Source organism: Gymnodraco acuticeps, unplaced genomic scaffold (assembly GCF_902827175.1).
Source record: "Gymnodraco acuticeps unplaced genomic scaffold, fGymAcu1.1, whole genome shotgun sequence".
Classification (NCBI taxonomy): domain Eukaryota; kingdom Metazoa; phylum Chordata; class Actinopteri; order Perciformes; family Bathydraconidae; genus Gymnodraco; species Gymnodraco acuticeps.
The window spans coordinates 7,705,276-7,724,035 of record NW_022990238.1 but is presented as its reverse complement, the minus strand read 5'-3'; the positions used below and the strand labels follow the sequence as shown (position 1 = coordinate 7,724,035).

The following is an 18,760-nucleotide window of genomic DNA, read 5'->3' as shown; positions in this document are numbered from 1 at the left end:
ATGAAACGAGAATCTATGCAGTTTTTCCTCTTCTGTGTTCTGAGGTTATGAGCCGACCAATAGTCAAGTTTGTTTTCATAATGTTCTGTATGCTAATTTAAAAAAAGGGTAACCAGTTTGTTATATATAGTATATACATTTTCAAAACAAATGGAATACAAGCTATATGTATTACTCTCACCACAGTGGCCTAATCTAAAACAAATAGAAATATGTCTCGTCACCTATTTTCTGTCTAATACTAAAAGGTGGTGTTTTGTATCATTTATAATGTTTTGAATTTGCTATAAAGGTCAATAATAGATGGTGTTTTTGTGTTCAATCACAGTATGTATTTACCATGTTACCCCTTGTGTTTTTTGTGTCCTGTTGAAATAAAATAGTCATGTTTTAAAACTTGATTTAATAAAGTCATGTCAATCATCTTTGATCCCAGTGTGACACAAACAGCTTTGTTCAGTCTAAAACAATTTATAACCTAGAGACATAATATAACTGAAGAACGTGTTGCTGTTGTGTATTGTATGTGTTGAGAATGCTGAACATTTTGTGCCTTACAATAAAGGAACTTATTTAAATTAAGCTGTATTTGTCTTTTTAAAAGGAAAGAACAACTAGCATATATAAAAAACAAAACAATAAATCACCAACACATGTATACATAACACAAAATAAGGTTATTTTAAATGTTGTTTGAAGTAAAATGTTAACTATCCGTATTATATTCACTTCAGATGAATAGTATCAGAAAATGTAAAATAAGAAACCAAAGTATATCAGTAGGTGATTCTCTTTGCCATTGTTTTCATCTAGTCTATACTTTTACAACAATTAAATTATTGGTTTTGGTGGGCCACCCCAAGATTTTCAGTGGCCCCCCCTTGAAAGATTTCTGGAGGCGCCACTGGGTGGAAGGAGGGTCTGGTGACCCAGTGGTGAGTAAAGGTGAGTCAGAAAAAGAAGAGTGAATATCATCAAAAAATTGTTCAAAGTAGTTAACAAAGTTGCTTGACAGAAGGGAGGAGGGGAAAGGGGCTTTGGGGGGGGTCCAAGAGGGTGGAAAAGATGGAAAATAGTTTTTTGGGATTGGAATAGGAAGATTGGATCTTATCTTGAAAGAAAGTGCTTTTTGCCTGAGAGATCGAAGCAGAGAAAGAGGAGAGCTTGATAGGTTAGGAGGTCGTCATGGTGTTTGGATTTCCACCGTTTCCGCTCTGCTGCCCGAAGGATGGTTCTATTAGCACGCAGTGCGTCATTTAGCCAGGGAGCAGGAGGGGACTGACGAGCCAGCCTGCATTTAGCAATTTGCTAATGTTTAATTACCGTAGCTTTCTAACCCAATTAACATTTTAGTTGCAGACAGTAGAGCTAATTACAAATATTTTAAATGATTTTTACTATAGTGTAATCTACGACAGAGCACGACCATGTTTTGTTGTCTTTAAAAATAATTATGCTTCACCAATAAAAACATTTAAAACATAAACACTTGTATTTTGATTATTTGTATTCCCTATTCAATGTCCTGTGATAACACTGTAATGCACAGTATCTGTGTGTGATGGTACACGATACGTTTTACACACCCTCTTCATGTTTCTCTTCGACATGGACTGTCGACCTGCTGCAGAGAGGTGTGGCTCACTGCATGTGGTCTGATTAATCATTATGGACAACCTTCAGACTCATAAACACATAAATCACAAACTTCTGCTACAGTACACCCTCAAGAGGAAGCTTTCACCACATTTCTCCCAAGGACACAGAAGGACGGACATTAAATAAGGGTGTGAATAAATGCTGTTTGTTTAAAGTATACCTGTCCTACAGAATGTGAGATGGCAACCAGCGAGAAGTTGACATGTAAGTTTAATTGTGAAGGTTTCCTAATATCTACATTAGATACACAATTATGTCTTGACTTTGAATTATAAACAACCTATTGCTTTATAGTTAAGTAGTTGTAATCTGGTTCAATCTAAATGTCTTCTCAATATTTTTTTATTGATATTTACTACTTCTTGGCCATATTTAGATTTGTTTCATTTTATACTCTTACCTTGGTATTTATAGTGCATTGCAGTTTCATAATTCATGCTATAATATATTGCCTTTATACTATTATGTATAAGTGTCATGAGATTTCAAATGGAAGTATGTAGTGCCAGGAAAAAGGAGTCGGAGGCGGTGTATTAAGAACAGAGTTCTAATCTTTATTAGCCATTAATAACAGAGAGGTTATCACATGAACTGCTCTGCTTGATGAGCTAGCAGGAATGGAAGCTAACGCTACAGGTGTTCCCACTAAAGGGTCCGTGTGGCAACACAATACGAGAGGTGAATTATGTCCAATAACGTGTCACCACACAAGCCCCCACAGAATTCACGTGTAAACATGTATGGCGGGGAGGAACAATCCGCCTGCCCCCACGAGACCTGCGCACCGGAGTCGGTACAGCGACCTCCGCCCGTGCGGCCCCTGACAGAGCAGGGACCGGAGGTCCACACTCCCTGACAGGAATCAAAGCCGGGGGTCAGCCCCGTCTCGGCGGCCGAGCCAGCACCACCGGCCGGTCCACGTCCAAGTGAGCAGCCTTCACCCGGTCAACCGAGACGTGCTCAGCCTTACCGCCCATGTCGACCACCAGGTGTTTTTCACCGTGTTCCACAACCCGGAAAGGTCCATCGTAAGGGGGCTGCAGGGGGCCTCTGTGTGCGTCGTGACAAATGAAGACGTGCCCAGCCGAGCGTAGCTCCGCGGGAACTCGAGACCCTGGGGCACCATGCTGAGTAGTCGGGACTGGAGCGAAAGCCTCCGCCGCGTCACACAGAAAAACTCGCTGGGCCGTGGCAGACCAGGGAGCTGATGCATTTGGGAGGAAATCCCCCGGAACTCTCAGCGGCTGACCGTAGACCATCTCCGCTGTAGAACACTGCAGATCTTCCTTAAGTGCGGTCCTCAGGCCCAGCATCACCCAGGGCAGCTTGTCGACCCAGTTACCGTCCGTAAGGCCGGCCTTGAGGGCCGCCTTCATGGAGCGATGGAAGCGCTCGCAGAGGCCGTTAGCCTGAGGGTGGTAAGCGGTAGTCCTGTGCAGCTTAACCCCCAAACCGCCTGCCACAGCGTTCCAGAGCTCGGACGTGAACTGAGAGCCCCTGTCTGAGGAAATGTCTGACGGGGTGCCAAAACGACACACCCACGTTGCAATGAAGGCCCGGGCAACCTCTGCGGCTGATGTCGAAACGAGCGGAACCGCCTCCGGCCAACGGGTCGTTCTGTCCACCATGGTGAGGAGGTAGGAAAACCCCTGAGAGGAAGGCAATGGACCAACCAGGTCAATGTTGACGTGATCAAACCTCCTCTCAGGCACCAGGAAACGCTCCAACGGGGCCTTCGTGTGGCGGTGCACCTTAGCGCGTTGACAAGCCACGCACTCCCTGGCCCAAGTCCTCACGTCCCTTTTCAGTCCTTGCCAAACGAACTTCGCCGCTACCAAACGTACTGAAGGTTTAACGCCGGGGTGTGACAGGCCGTGCACAGCCTCGAACACAGGACGCCTCCAGCTGGCAGGGACGATAGGCCGCGCCAGGCCCGTAGAGACGTCACACAGGAGAGTAATGCCCACGTCGCCGAACACCACGTCCTCCAAGCGCAGCCCCGCGCTCTCCACCTTCAGAGCCTGGACGCCGGGATCTGTGACCTGGTCCGCCACCATGCGAGTATAGTCCAGGCCCAACTGGACGGCACCGATGATGACCCTGGAGAGGCAATCAGCAACCAGGTTCGACTTGCCAGCCACGTGCTTAATGTCCGTAGTGAACTCCGATATGTAGGACAGCTGCCGCTGCTGACGTGCCGACCAAGGCTCCGCCACTTTTGATATGGCGAAGGTGAGCGGCTTGTGGTCGACAAACGCCATAAATTCACGGCCTTCCAGCATGAAACGGAAGTGCCGCACGGCCAAATAAAGTCAGAGGAGCTCCCGGTCAAAGGCGCTGTATTTGCGTTCTCTAGGCGTCAGCTGGCGGCTGAAAAAGGCGAGCGGCTGCCAAGCGCCCTCCACCCACTGCTCGTGCACTGCGCCGACCGCGTAGTCCGACGCGTCCGTGGTGATGGAGATGGGAGCCGTAGATGATGGGTGTGCCAGCAAAGCCGCCTGAGCCAACGCGGTCTTGACCTCAGCAAAAGCGCCGTCCGCCTCTGCTGTCCAGTCGATCTCCTGGACGGGGGTCTTGCCTTTCAACGCTTCATACAGCGGCCTCATGATGTGTGCGGCCCGGGCGATGAAACGGTGGTAGAAAGTCACCATCCCCAGAAACTCACGAAGCGTGTACGGGCGAGGAATAGCCGCAACAGCCTCCTCCTTTGCTGGCAGAGGTGTCGCACCGCCCTTGGTGACGCGGTGCCCCAGGAAATCGATGTCCGACACCCCGAACTGGCACTTTGCAGGATTGATGATTAATCCGTGTTCGTTGAGCTGTGTGAAAAGGGCTCGGAGGTGGGACAGGTGCTCCTGCACTGAAGCGCTGGCGACGAGTATGTCGTCGAGGTAGACAAACACAAACGGCAGGTCCCGCAGCACCGAATCCATCAGGCGCTGGAACGCCTGAGCGGCATTCTTGAGTCCAAAAGGCATCCGCAGGAACTCAAAAAGTCCAAAAGGCGTTATCACTGCTGTCTTGGGAATGTCCAGGGGGTGCATGGGCACCTGGTGGTATCCACGCACCAGGTCCACCTTGGAAAACACCCCCGTACCGGCCAGATGCGCCGAAAAGTCCTGAATGTGCGGCACCGGATCGCTATCCGGTGCCGCACATTCAGGACTTTTCCTACGCGCTGTCAGGCGTAGTGGCGTCGTTGAGTCGTCGTTGAGTCGGCGGTAATCCGTTTGGGAACGACGTGCAGGGGGGAAGCCCAAGGACTGTCGGAGCGGCGGACAATGCCCAGGCGCTCCATGGTTGCGAACTCCGCCCTCGCCACAGCCAGCTTAGAAGGGTTCAACCGCCGGGCCCTGGCGTAGACAGGAGGCCCCCCGGTAGTGACGTGGTGTTCCACGCCATGCTTAGTGGTAAGCGCAGAGAAGGTGGGTAGCGACAGGTCTGGAAACTCGGCCAACAGTCTGAGAAACGTGTCTGCCCCTGACAGCTGCGCTGCCAAGTGTGCACATGAGGGAAGAAAACGTTAAGGCATCAACCAAACGCCTATTCTTAACGTCCACTAAGAGTCCATGAGCACACAAAAAATCCGCTCCGAGGAGGGGAAAAGAAATGTCCGCTGTCACGAAATCCCAGCTGAAACGCTGTCCTCCGATGCACAGACACATAGGCCTCACGCCGTACGTGCGAATGGGACTGCCGTTAGCTGTCGTCAATCGCGGTCCGTGCCCCCCACGGGCGACGTCTTCACTCGACGCTGGAACTACGCTCCGTTGAGCGCCCATGTCACACAGAAACAGGCTCCCCGAAACGCTGTCGCTGACGAAGAGGAGCCTGCACGTGCCGCCGACACTCAGAGCCACTACTGAGCGCCGGCCCCTCCGTTTCCCGGGGGCTTGTAGCTGCACGGAGCGATGCATCTCTTCGCCCTTGTCCCGAAACGTGCGTGGTAAACGCACTCTCCGGCGTCTCCACGCCGGCTCGCCACAGCCGTGTCCGGCCTCCGCCACGCTTTCTTGACTGCAGGTGGGCCGCTGAGCGTCGCGGCTAACGTCTCTGCACCGGGCTGTTGTGTAGCCAGGAAAAAACGATCCGCTTCCTCAGCCAAAGCACGGGGCTCTGTGACAGGCGTGTTGGCCAGCGCTGTCTGGACCCGAGGAGGCAAGTGACGCAGGAAAATCTCGGTGAATAAAAGCCGGGGATCCTCCCCCCTAGCAGATTTAGCATTTTCTCCATTAGCTGAGATGGCTTGCTGTCTCCTAGGCCTTGAATGTCAAGTAACTGGCGAGCCCTCTCCTTAGCAGATAAGCTAAATGTCTTAAGGAGAAGGGCCTTAATCGCCTCATATTTGCCATGATGTGGGGGGGGCTGCGATGAATCCCACCAACCTGGACGACGCAGAGCTGCCCAGCGCTGCTACAACATGGTAGTATTTCAGGTCCCCGTCACGGACCTGTCGGCAGGCGAAGTGCGCCTCCACATGTGCGAATCATGCCTCCGCGGCGTGCTCCCAGAATTCCGGCAGCTTTACGAACACATCGCGTTCAGCCATGCTCGTTAATTTCCCGGAAACTTTCTCGGAAAAGTCGGGGTCACCAGTGTAGTGCCAGGAAAAGGGAGTCGGAGGCGGTGTATTAAGAACAGAGTTCTAATCTTTATTAGCCATTAATAACAGAGAGGTTATCACATGAACTGCTCTGCTTGATGAGCTAGCAGGAATGGAAGCTAACGCTACAGGTATCCCCACTAAAGGGTCCGTGTGGCAACACAATACGAGAGGTGAATTATGTCCAATAACGTGTCACCACAAGTATTTTAATTCTGTTCAAGTTTATTTACAGTATATAGCCCAAAATCACAAATCCTATTTGTCTCAGAGTGCTTCACAAGTTTTGTAAATATTTTAGTTTACAAAACAGAGGCAAATCAGTGTGCTCTTATATAGATGTAGCCTATCTCATTTTGGGGCAATTTGTTTTACATTTCTACAACCAAATTGTATTATTATTAATTTACCACTTCATTTTCAATGTTTTGGTTTATTGTTAAGTCTATGAAGTGTCACAGGATATAAAACAATGTGTTTACAAAACTATTTAAAGATATTCAACATACTAGCATAAAAAGAAAGAAAACCATGACATATTTACATAACCTAAACAATGTAACCTTATTCTGTGTTGAATAAGCTATATTAAAAAAATAATAAGGGAGAAATAAAACCAGTTGTTGCTTCCCTCGTTTTTTCTTGGGCTAAATTGACAAATTGTTTTTTTTGCTACTTTGTTGTTTTTGTTCAGAGGAATATATAATTATATTTGAACAATTAATTGTATTTTAGGCAACATAGCTTTTACAATAACCCCTTTGTTGTTTTTATTTTTCTTTAGGGGACGGACGTTGTGCATCACATTAAAGATAATCCTTCTGGGTGGCAGAAACTCTGGAAAGAGCTCTGTTGGGAATTTACTGCTGGGGAAAGAGGAGTTTGTCACCAGAGAGAGGACCTCGTGCTCCCGCCGGCTGGGTGTGGTGGCGGGAAGGAGGCTCGCGGTGGTGGACACCCCCGGCTGGTGGTGCGACTTCAGCGCTCAGGACACATCACAGCTGGTGAAGAGGGAGATTGCTAACAGCGTTTCTCTGTGCTCACCTGGGCCACATGTATTTCTAATCACAATAAAGGCAAGCTCAGGTTTCTCTGAGAAGCGTCGGAGGGCGGTGGAGGAGCACGTGGCGCTGCTGGGTGAGAGGGTGTGGAGTCACTGCATGGTGGTCTTCATCTCTGCATACAGGTCTGACCACACAGAGTTTCTAAGGACGGGGGGGGAGGCCCTCAGATGGCTCAGTAAGAAGTGCAGTCACAGGTGTCACCATGTTATCTCCAGCAATGATACTGAAGGCCCCGAGCTGCTGGAGAAAATACAGAAAGTTGTCAAAGAAAATGGACACAGAGTGTTTGAGATGCAGGAACACATTTTAAAGGCTATTTCAGTGGAGAAGAGGAGGGCGGAGGTAGAAGCTCAGAAGAGGTTTGTGAGAATGAAGAAACACAGATCTCTTATGAGAGGTGAGTTCATTGTAATATTTAAAATGTTTTGCTTATTTTTCAAATCTGCTTCGGGTAACACTAGTTATTGTACAATTCCTGCAGTAAGACTATTATTGTCTTTAGATAAGTCTATTTTGTGTAGCCTACTACAATTGCTAAATTTATATTAATTACCCCCATTATACTAAGTGAATCTCTTTTGCAGCTGGCTCCTGCTTCATGTTTGAACAAACAAACCTAATAAGTATATTTCCCTAAATGTTAAATTATTCCTGTAACCCATTTGTTTGTTTACCTACAAATAATCACATTAATGCTACAGTAAACCAGTGTTTGGGAGTAAATAGTAACAAGGTAAAAGAGTTATGTAATACAAATAAAGGAAAAAATATGAATCAGAATTATAATAAATATATTGGTAAATATTTATTTACACAATAATTTGTCTTGAGTTTGCATATAATTTAACATATCAGAAGGAAAAACAAACAAAACTAGAGAATGTAATTCCTGAAGAAATTGCTAGTGGGGATGCTTTATGCTGAAAAGCTGACGCTAAACTGCTATGCTGAAATGTAATGTGTAAGAAGAAAGTGAAGAATTTAGATTGAAATGATACATGAACACTGGGGGCTTGAATGTGTGATGATGAGAGAAGAAAAGAAGGTAAAAAGGCTTGGAAAAGCAGCAGAATATTTGAACTGCAAACTTCTGAACTAACTTGATAGCGAATGATCTGTCGCCATGCCAACGACACTAGATGACATCCCATAATACGCTTAGATGCGTTGATGGCTGCATCGTTACCAAACCTGTGAAGTGTTGGGCCGTTTGGAGCATTTTCACTGAAGTTATGAGAAAACCGTGTTTCATGGCGAGCATTGTGTTGCCATGGCAACGGCATTTGAAGAAATCTCAAAACTGTCCCGTAGATGTCTTCACGGTTGGACTGTTGGCACACATGTGAAGTTTGAGCACTTTTTGAACATTTTCATAGGAGTTATAGCGACATCATCTTTTATGACGAGGGATGCGTTTCCATGGAAACGGCATATGATGAAACCCCATAATTGACTTAGAGCTGTTGAGGGCAGGAACATTAACCATTATCTGAAGTCTGCTGCTCTGAGCATGTCAGTTGGAGTTATGACATCATCGTGTTCCATGACACAGGTGTTTATATTTGAGCTAACGATGTGTCCAGAGATCAAAGGTTTCCATGGTGATGTGTGAGGAGAGCATTTTCATTGTTGTGAATGAGAGATGAACCTCTTACGTGTGAACGTTTTGTTGAAGAACGGTAACAACTGAACTGAACAGAAAGAAGAATAAAATGTATTATGAGATTAAGATAAATGATATAAAGCATGATGGAAAAAAGCTCTGGGGTACCTTGAATACCATCATGGGTAGGAAAAACAACTCAACACCATCCTTTATAGAATCAGAGGGGGCATACATCACTAGACCACTAGATATTGCCAATTATTTTAATAACTATTTCATTGATAAAGTGGAGAAGCTAAGGCAGGGAATGCCAAAATCTAGCTGCGAGTCGTCCTATGTTAATATTAGAGAACGTATTATGAAAAATAAAAAAGTTATTGTTGGCAATCAATAATGATAAACCACCAGGTATTGATAACTTAGACGGTCAGCTATTAAAGAATGTAGCCAAGTTCATTGCTGCACCCATCTGTCATATTTTTAACATGAGTCTGGAAGGTACATGCCCGCAAATCTGGAAAGTAGCTAAACCGCAGTTGCATCTGATGCTGAATAATGTAGAGGTTGAGCAGGTGGAGGAAACAAAGCTCCTGAGACTCATCCTAGTGAACAATTTATCATGGACGAAACACATAGAGTCAGTGGTGGCAAAGATGGGGAGGAATATATCTGTCATCAAGAGGTGCTCAGTGTTTTTACCACCGCAACTGACAAAACAAGTAATTGAGACTCTAGTCCTTTCACAACTGGACTACTGCTCAATGATCTGGTCAGGGGCAAACAAGAGGGACCTGGGAAAGCTGCAACTGGTTCAAAACATAGCAGCTCGGCTTGCCCTTAGGTGTACACCAAGACATAATGTAAACAAAATGCATGTCAAGCTCTCCTGGACATTAGTCACAGAGAGGCTGATGGTATCACTCCTTGTCTTTTTGAGAAACATAAATGAGCTGAAACATCCAACCTGTCTATATAAGCAACTTACACCTAGCTCTAAAATCCATACATATAAAACGAGCCACGAGAGGTTGCTATCAAATCCCTAAAGCCAAAACAGAGTCTATGAAGAGCACAGTGCGGTATCGAGCCATGGCTGCATGGAACACACTGCCAGATCCGATTTCTAAAGAAACAACTAAAGCAAGCTTCAAAAGACGATTGAAGAGGCATCTAGAAGCCCAAAGATTGTAAATTACACAAGCAGCAGACAGGTTATGGTAAACATACAGCAGCACGCCGATTCATATCGTTTTTTTTAAACACATGCAGGAATATGGTACTTTCGCTAACATAGACACACACACAGCCTTTCACAGTTATGATGAGGATTGTATTTGTTCAGAAAATAAGCTGTATGTGATGGTTGATATGAAAGTCACTGTTTGCAGGAAAATTGACGCCGTACACGATTTGTATCATTGTCTTGTAATGTACTGTCGAATGTCATGTTTTATGTTATTTGTGGACCCCAGGAAGATTAGCTGTTGTTATGCACCAGCTAATGGGGATCCTAATAAACTAAACTAAACTAAACTAACAGATATCGGTGAGATTTCAAAGCGTGAAGCATGTCAAGGAACTTGAGCTTCTGAAGTGTGCTTTTTGTGTACTTTCGGGTTAATAAAGTGGCCTTTTTGGCAGATTAACTAAAGGTGTGCGGCTGCTGTGGTGGGGAAAGATGAGGCTGAACTTACAATGGGGTTTAATGGAGACATGTTGAACGTTTTTGTCACTTCATGTCCTCAAGCTACGAGATATTTTCCTACGTTTGTAATGAGAAATTATGTCTCAGGAATGTAGGGTTTGGGAATTATGGCAGGTTTAAAAGAAAATATGAAGGCAAAATTAAATCTGTCCTCCACTCTGTGACATCACACACTCTAGAATCTGAAGAAGGCCTCTTTACCAAGGTCTGAACAATGTTTAATATCTCTAAAAGTACGAATCAGATTTAAAAGCTGTGTAACACGAATATTGTCAGAAAGATGTGTAACATTTTAAAGTTGGAATGAGGTTTGTGTGAAAGTATGAATCATAAAAACAAATCATAAATCTAGTCGCCAGAAGCAAAATGCTAACGTTATGCTATAAACGAACTACAGCACGGTCGCTGCTTCAATGTCACGCCAACTTAAGATCCATATTCAAACATACAGATTCAAAATGGTACAGGTTGAAGCGTGTGTTTGAACAGTTTGCAGGAGGCAGGTACTTGCTTTCAAGCAGAACAGGGCAAACAAACTTAGCGGGAGTGTTTTACGTGTTCGGTGTAATGACATCAAACGGCCTGGACAACTTCTGTAGTCCTATTCAGCCACATGTTAACAACCATCGTTTTTCAGACACATAAACTCTTCAAAAATCACCAGCGGGGTCACTGCTGATGTATTTCATGTCGTAGAACAAAACGTGATCTGTCTCTTCAATTTGTGTCAAACACAGACCTTATTTGGAGCTATTTTCCAAAATCCTATGGAGTAATTGCATCACTTTTTGTCGAAGGAACCGGACATGGTAAAAATGCTAACTTACTTCCGGGTTTTAGGACGCGTCACTGCGGTTCTCTATAGCCATCGATTCCCGACCGAGCTGAACATTTTGATGTTTGAACAGAGTTTCTGCGATGTGGAATGTGGGAGAAGAAGAGGTGCAAAATAACCCGGCGGAATAATAAAGAATTTCGTGCGTACCATAACAGATAGTTGGAAAGCTGTATCAGCATTCCCACTAAAAAAGTTGTGCAAAAGTCAAAAAATATAGTTACTTATTATATTTTGTATCTGTTAAGCATTACAGTTTAAAATAACCTTTCCATCACTGTCTGCAAAGTGTGTTAATAGAAGTTGAAACTTAAAAGGAATACAATAATGTTTCTACTTTTTTCCTTCAGATAGGTTACGGCCTGTTACTGATGTCCGCATTGTGTTGGTGGGTGCAAAGGGTTCTGGGAAAACATCAACGCTGAACACAATCCTGAACAGTAAGATCAACCACCCAACAAGGAGAACAGCCCAGTGTATGGTGGGAAGAGGAGCGGTGTTTGGGAGACAGGTGACGGTGGTGGACACTCCGGGCTGGTGGAGGAACTACTATAGTGACGAGAGTCCCGTCTTCGACCGGAGGCAGCTGCTGCTCAGCCTGTCTCTCTGCCCTCCGGGGCCTCACGTCTTCCTGCTGGTGATCCGTGTGGACAGAGCCTTCACTGAGACCTACAGGAGGGCAGCACAGGAGCACCTCCAGCTGATCAGCGAGCACATCTGGAGCCGTGTCATCGTGCTGTTCACTTTGGGGGACTGGCTGGGAGGCACGACCACGGAGCAGTGCATCGAAAGCGAGGGGGAGCCCCTGCGGTGGCTCGTGGAGAGATGCGACAACAGGTATCACGTCCTGAACAATAAAACTAAAGGGGATGGATTTCAAGTCCGAGAGCTGATTGGGAAGATTGAGGAGATGTTGGCCGGATTTGACGCTGAGCAGCATTGTGAAATAGAAAGGAAGGGGATGGCCCAGCTGCAGAGGAAGATGATAAGAGAAGAGCAGAAAGCCAAGAAGAGGCTGATGAGGAAGGAGAAACAAAGGCAGACAGCAAAGTCTCAGCTGGGTGAGTTAGATTTGAAAGTGATAAACAATGTCAGCGTAATCATGTTGTGCTAATTCAATAGTATTAGGTTTAGTCGTTAAGGGTTTGTTTTTATATTTTGTTTATTGTTTCAAGTTTAACCAGTTTGATATGTAAATCTTCTCTTCAACAGCAACGCTTAACCCTCTTCATGAGCTGAGAATAGTGCTTTTAGGCAGCTGGAAAACGGGCAAAAGCTCATGTGGAGACACCATCCTTGGCAGAGAGTGCTTCCACACAGGAACCCAAACCACTTCCTGCACCGAAAATCGAGTCAAAATCAGCGGCAAGACAGTGGCAGTGCTGGACACACCTGGCTGTTTCTCTGTGACCTCTGACCTCCTCGAAGCATCATGTGCCATCCTCCTGGTTGTCAATGTGAGCTCCTCATTTAATGATACCCACATGGGAGCAATAGAAAAACAGCTGGAGGCCGGAGGAGGCCAGATGTGGAGCAGAGCGGCAGTTCTGTTCAGCAACGGTGACTGGCTGGGCGACACGAGTATCGAGCAACGCATTGAGAGCGAAGGAGAGCCGCTGCAGAGGCTGGTCCAGATGTGCGGGAACAGATATCACGTCCTGGACAATAAACACGGGGGAGATAGAGTTCAAGTTCACCAACTGATTGAACTGATAGACGAGATGCTGGTTGGAGAAAGGCTGACCGTTCTTCACGGTGGTGATCACATGTGGAAAAATGCTTCAGTGACACTGTGTAAAAACGATTTAGAAATGCTCACATGCTGCAGACATCAACTGTCGCATGACTGTAAGTAATCCCACGCCAGTAAAGATCATCCATAGGAGTTATTTATTCTGATATTGATATTATGGATTGCATTTATACAGCACTTTTCCAGTCTTTATCACCCTTTAGGAACCCCAAAGCTACCAATTGTTAGACAATACACTACATCACAGCCCACAGTCGTAATGTATTATAAGCTTCTTGGAGCTAGTGTTAAGAAGTTAAACAGTGTCACAACAGTTGTGATTTCATTGCTAATACCTATTTTATATTGCTGTGAAAAGATCTAATTTAAACAGCAGTATTTTGTAACGTTTTTCACCATTTGATCCTTTGACCTCCAGCAATTAGATGTTTCTTTTGTCACTTTAGGTCTAGACAGTTTATCCTGGACTGAAGCTTGTAATGATACGCTTCATAGAGCAATGACCTCAAGGAGTCACAAGACAGTTTACAGGATGAGGAATTTATACAATTTCACTAATCTATTCATGGCTGGTTATCTTCACAAAGGGAAAATGACACAAACACTTTTATCACACACAAGGCGAGGCAAGGCAAGGATGAAGGTAACATTTACCTGAGTCATAGGCCAGGAGGAAGGCCCCAGGTCGGCAGTTTGAGGTTTGGGTTTAGATGGCTGGAACACAAAGGCATATTATCTCAGAAGGTCTTCACATTAAATTAAGCTCTATCATGCATTACTAGTTGTCACACCTCAATTACTTTCCCAGGATCAACACGTACTAAGAACAACTATGCTATTGATACACGGCCTCTAACAATGACTTGAACAATAATGTATGCAAACCATTGATGTTGGGTCACAAGAAAAAACGGGATGACGTTGGTTTATACTAGGAAAGCATTTGACAGAAGAGAGAAATGCACTCACAACTGCATGCACACACGCAACACAATACAATATTGTATTAATGAAAACATATTCTAGCCTCTCAAATATGGAGATTTTCTGCTTTTCTCTGTATAAAATTATACTATACAAAGCTTTGGACTAACAAACAAGTAATTTATGGATATTCAGAAATCAGGATAGACAATTTAAACTATGTTTTATACCAAATGCTTAATTGAGAAATAATATAAGCAACACATACAGTATCTCTAAAGATTGTCCTATCAGGTGTAACACAGGGAGGGATCAAACATTATCTGTAATACTAAATAAACGGCTTTATATCTTGGGAAGGGTGGAGACGGTTGTTAAATAATTGTTGGTATTTTTATGGCACTCATGAAATCACACTGCCATTATTTCTCCTTTACAGTGACTGGACCAGCCAATCCCAGCCCTCAGACGTCACTGAACTGCTCAGGAGGTGGTGGACAGGTAGTGGCAGTTCCAGCAGGAAGAAGACGAAGACAAACTGGACCCAGTATGCGGGACAGAGAGGGCTTTATGTCCTATTTATCCTCCATGTTTTCATCCATGAGGTGGAAAATAATAATTCCACACTTGTTCCCTACCGATGATCTCCACTTGAACAGTGAACGCCCCGTGTTCACAACCAGCCATCCTACAATGCTCCTGGTTTTACCTCAAACACAACACAGGGTGCTGGATGAGGAACATGCCATTGGTGTGCAGTCCCTCTGCCGCCCTGCTCTGAGAGAGCGGACCCTCAGGAGGCTCACTGAGTCTGGAGACCTTCAGGCGCTGATTGACCAATGGGGCGACAGCAGCCTGCAGGAGCTGGAAGCCTTCATTGACTTGTACTTTGAGATGATTTGGCAGCAAACCATGGGGTCATTTCAGGAGCCCCACTGTCCCACCGCAGAGGAGGATCCTGCCGTCCAGGAGGAGGCCGGGCAGCAGGAAGTGCTCTCCTCCATTGACAGGAAGCTGTCAAAACTAGAGCTCCTGGAGGAGATCAGGAGGGATCTGGCTGAGCTGAGGACGAGCCTGGAGCACAGCTGGGAGGCCATACAGGAACTCAGAGAAAAAAGCAAACAGGACGATCATAATAATACATGTTGATGCAAGGAGGAAGTACATTGCTATCTAAAAAAGACAAAATGAATGCATGTGTTTCTTCTGACTACAAAGTCAAAAATAAACAGTGCAAAAATCACTGTCTTGAATAAAAGAGACCAGTTTGTTATATGTTCGTTTGATTTGTTTTTCCACAAGGGGGAGCTGTTGTACAAGACAAGGTTTTTATATGGCCACTGAAACATCACACCTCTGCAGTGGTGGAAGAAATTCTTAAATGTTTAACCTAAGTAAACGTATACCACATTGACAAAATACTGTTACAATAACAATTCCTGTATTCCACAGTGGAAGTCAAAGTACAAAAGTATTGGTATCAAAATATACGTATATAAGTACTAAAAGTACAATGGCTTATGATCCAGTATTTCAGAATAATATATGTAATTGGATTATAGTTCTTGATGAGGCTGGGTTGGGCTATTTTTAATTACTTTATTATTTTGTTTTCATTCTGCTTGGTAGCTTATTAATGCACCCTTCTGGATCAACATAGTAGTATCTGATATGTACCTGATTGCAAACTCAATGACTGTAATGACAATTACAACCAATTTATAATTCAGCTCAAATATACCTCACCTCTTGCCATAAAAGCTATCATTCTTTTTCTGCCTCTTATCATCCAGAGTGTTGTTTTACTCAGATAACCCTGGTGTTAACCCCCAAAGCACACCAACACATGTTGTGATAACTGTGATAAAACACAAGGGAAATCCCAACAGTAGGTTACAGTATGATGACATTTTCCAGGATGGACTTACTGGAGGCATAATTGCAACGGAATAATTTGTAAGCAATCTTGGTCTATTTATCTCTGACAGTCCTCATCTCAGGGGTTTGCATTATACCTTTTTGACCATCATTACTCCTTCTATTCACTCTCTCCCTGCTGCCTTATCATCTATCTTCCTCTGTTGTCAACATGTAATTCCTCCACTCCATTCTCCTGACACTCATTTTCCCTCTTTTCTGTCTCCCCACATGTCTTCTCTGTCTGCCATCCTATTCTTTCTGCAGTTCTTCATCCCACACCCCCCTGTCTCAAATCAAGTCGTGAGTGCTCCCCCCCCCCCTCTCCCCCTTATTAGAGGAGTTCTGCAGCCTTAGAGAAAGCACAGGAGAAATGGATCTCCTCCCTCTCCGTTCGTCATGGAGGCTGTTCGGAGACAATTTTGAGCCAACATCCATCTCCATTAGCGGGACAGAGCAGCGACCGGGGCGACCCCCCTGCCTCCACCCTGTATCACGTTTCACTGCATGCTATTTTTCCAGGTGGAAACAGAACCAGGCGGAGAGATGGGCAGAGGCTGGGAAAATGGATGGGGAAGGGGATGATTTAGGCCTGGTTTAAAGGAATCGTGCATCCTCCACTTCCCTTCATGCTCTGATACAATGGCGTCCCCCGGGGAGAGATGTCTGGGAGACAGTACAGTGACGGCCAGTGCACCTCAGCAGGAGGACTGAACTTTTCGACCCCTTAAAGCCCATAAAAGAAGTCTGCATTATGACCTCTCAGTGATACTAACTTCAGAGCATTTAGGCTAAAACATAGAATACCGTGCAGAAAGCAGCTGTTTCAGGTTAGTGTTTGGTTTGATGCAAGTTAGTGGTAAATTTGGTCCCGATCACTGAGGCTGAAACTTAATTTAGGTCAAAGCTGTGATTAAAAAAACATAAGAGGCTTGCAGGGTGATGCAGGGAGTGTGGGCATGGAGGGATTTGGAGATTTGTATTCCTCTTTAGTCTCCAGTTTTTAGATTTTCAAATTCATGCCAACAACATTATTCAATCAGAGCTCATTTTTTAAACGCACAATGTGTAATTTTCTTCCACTAGGGGTAACTCAATCAAAGTAATTGTAAAAGACAGAGTTTTGCTTTGTCATGAAGCTTTGAGTCTCTGATGCTGGTATTGCTTCTCTGGTAACTTAAGATCCAGCTGTACAAGAACTAGAATCCCTTAACTAGTTAAAATACATAGTTAAAAACTGACAGGATATAAAAATGTCCTTGCAGAAAAACACAACGCAGGTGCACGTAAAAACAGAGCATAACGATTGCAGGGAACCAAATGGGATTGAAGAAGTTGCAAACAGAGAAAGGGATACCATGTGATAAGGAAAAGATAGACGGATGGATAGATTCCAAATCCTTATAAATTGGTCTCCCAGCAGCCTAGTCCATTTCAAGTCCTGGTTTCAGTGACCTAAACCAGCCTGTGGGAACAATTTGGGAATATTTGGTAATTCCAGGCTTCAAGAGTGGAGGAGATTGAGAAGAGTGTGTCAGAAGTAAATGAGGTACATTTGGTTTTGCTGGCACCTGGATTTGGATCAGGAAAACCACACTCACACATGCACACACTCAGGACTCACCCTCTTCCATCTTCCCAAATACACGTCTGTCATTGAGCCCCATCAGGATATGCCGGGTCAGGGAAAACCTCAAGGGCAAAGTTCAGGAAACAATTAAGGAAATAACTGCACAACAGTGGACTGAATTCCAGCTCCATTTTGGATATGTTTCTGTTTCTAAGAAGGTCTCACTCGTTAAATCATTAACCCCACCACTGGAACCCACAAAAGAAGAAAAGCAACACGGTTGTATGTTAAAAATGTAGATGCCATCTGCTTTGCAAGTGGCTATTACAAGAGCTGTTATAAAGAGGGATGAGAGCGGAGCCCCTGTAAATCAATGGAGGCTTACTGGGTTTGTGGTTTGACCCTGAAGTCGATTTCACCTTCAGACATTTAGCTACGACAACCAACGAGGCAGAATGCTTTCATAGCATTTATCACAGTGATATGTCAGAAGCACTTAAATAAGATATATATTATATAGGAACTAAACATCTGTGCTCTTAAACCATGTACATTATCTGAGTTGTGGATAGGAGTTGGTCTCTGGACGTTACAAACAACTTTTTATAGTGTTTTTCCAATCTTGGAGTACCTTATCAGTTTATATTATTAGATTGTAGCCATGCTAGCAGCTTTGCAATAGAATGGCTGGTCAGCATAACACTTTGAGACTGAAATATGTTAACAAATAATGGATAGATTTATGTAAAGTTTGGTACAGACCTTCATGGTCCACAGAGGATACATTCCACTGTGATCCTGTGATTCCTATAGTGCCAGCAAGTTGCTATATAGCTGTATATTCAATAAGGATTTTCGTTACCTTTAAATGCGACTGCCATTACAGTGAATCACCAAACAGATCTTTTTGTATGTCTCTCTCTGTTTCTTGCCTTTATTTCCCCAAAAATGTAATTGCCTTTCTGGATTTATAACATTGTATTGAATTTAATGTAGTGGATTTTAACTTGTTTTGTGTTACATTCATGGCTCTCAGACATGTCCTAATGAATTTGGCAATATTCTTTCAGTGGCACTGTAAAGGTAACATTCACAGTGTTACCAAAATGTCTTTTAAACTATTT

General features: G+C 44.5%; 1 protein-coding gene across 1 annotated transcript; it reads left to right on the top strand.

Moving 5' to 3' along the window:
- Window positions 1-1,607: 1,607 nt before the first annotated feature.
- LOC117548816 lies at window positions 1,608-15,373 on the top strand (the record flags this gene model as incomplete). The annotated part of the gene is given in 7 exon segments (XM_034220303.1): window positions 1,608-1,623; window positions 5,896-5,910; window positions 7,047-7,064; window positions 7,067-7,723; window positions 11,823-12,533; window positions 12,685-13,320; window positions 14,589-15,373. Coding segments are annotated over 7 exon segments (2,763 nt in total), but the record flags the coding sequence as incomplete, so codon positions are not given.
- Window positions 15,374-18,760: the final 3,387 nt, after the last annotated feature.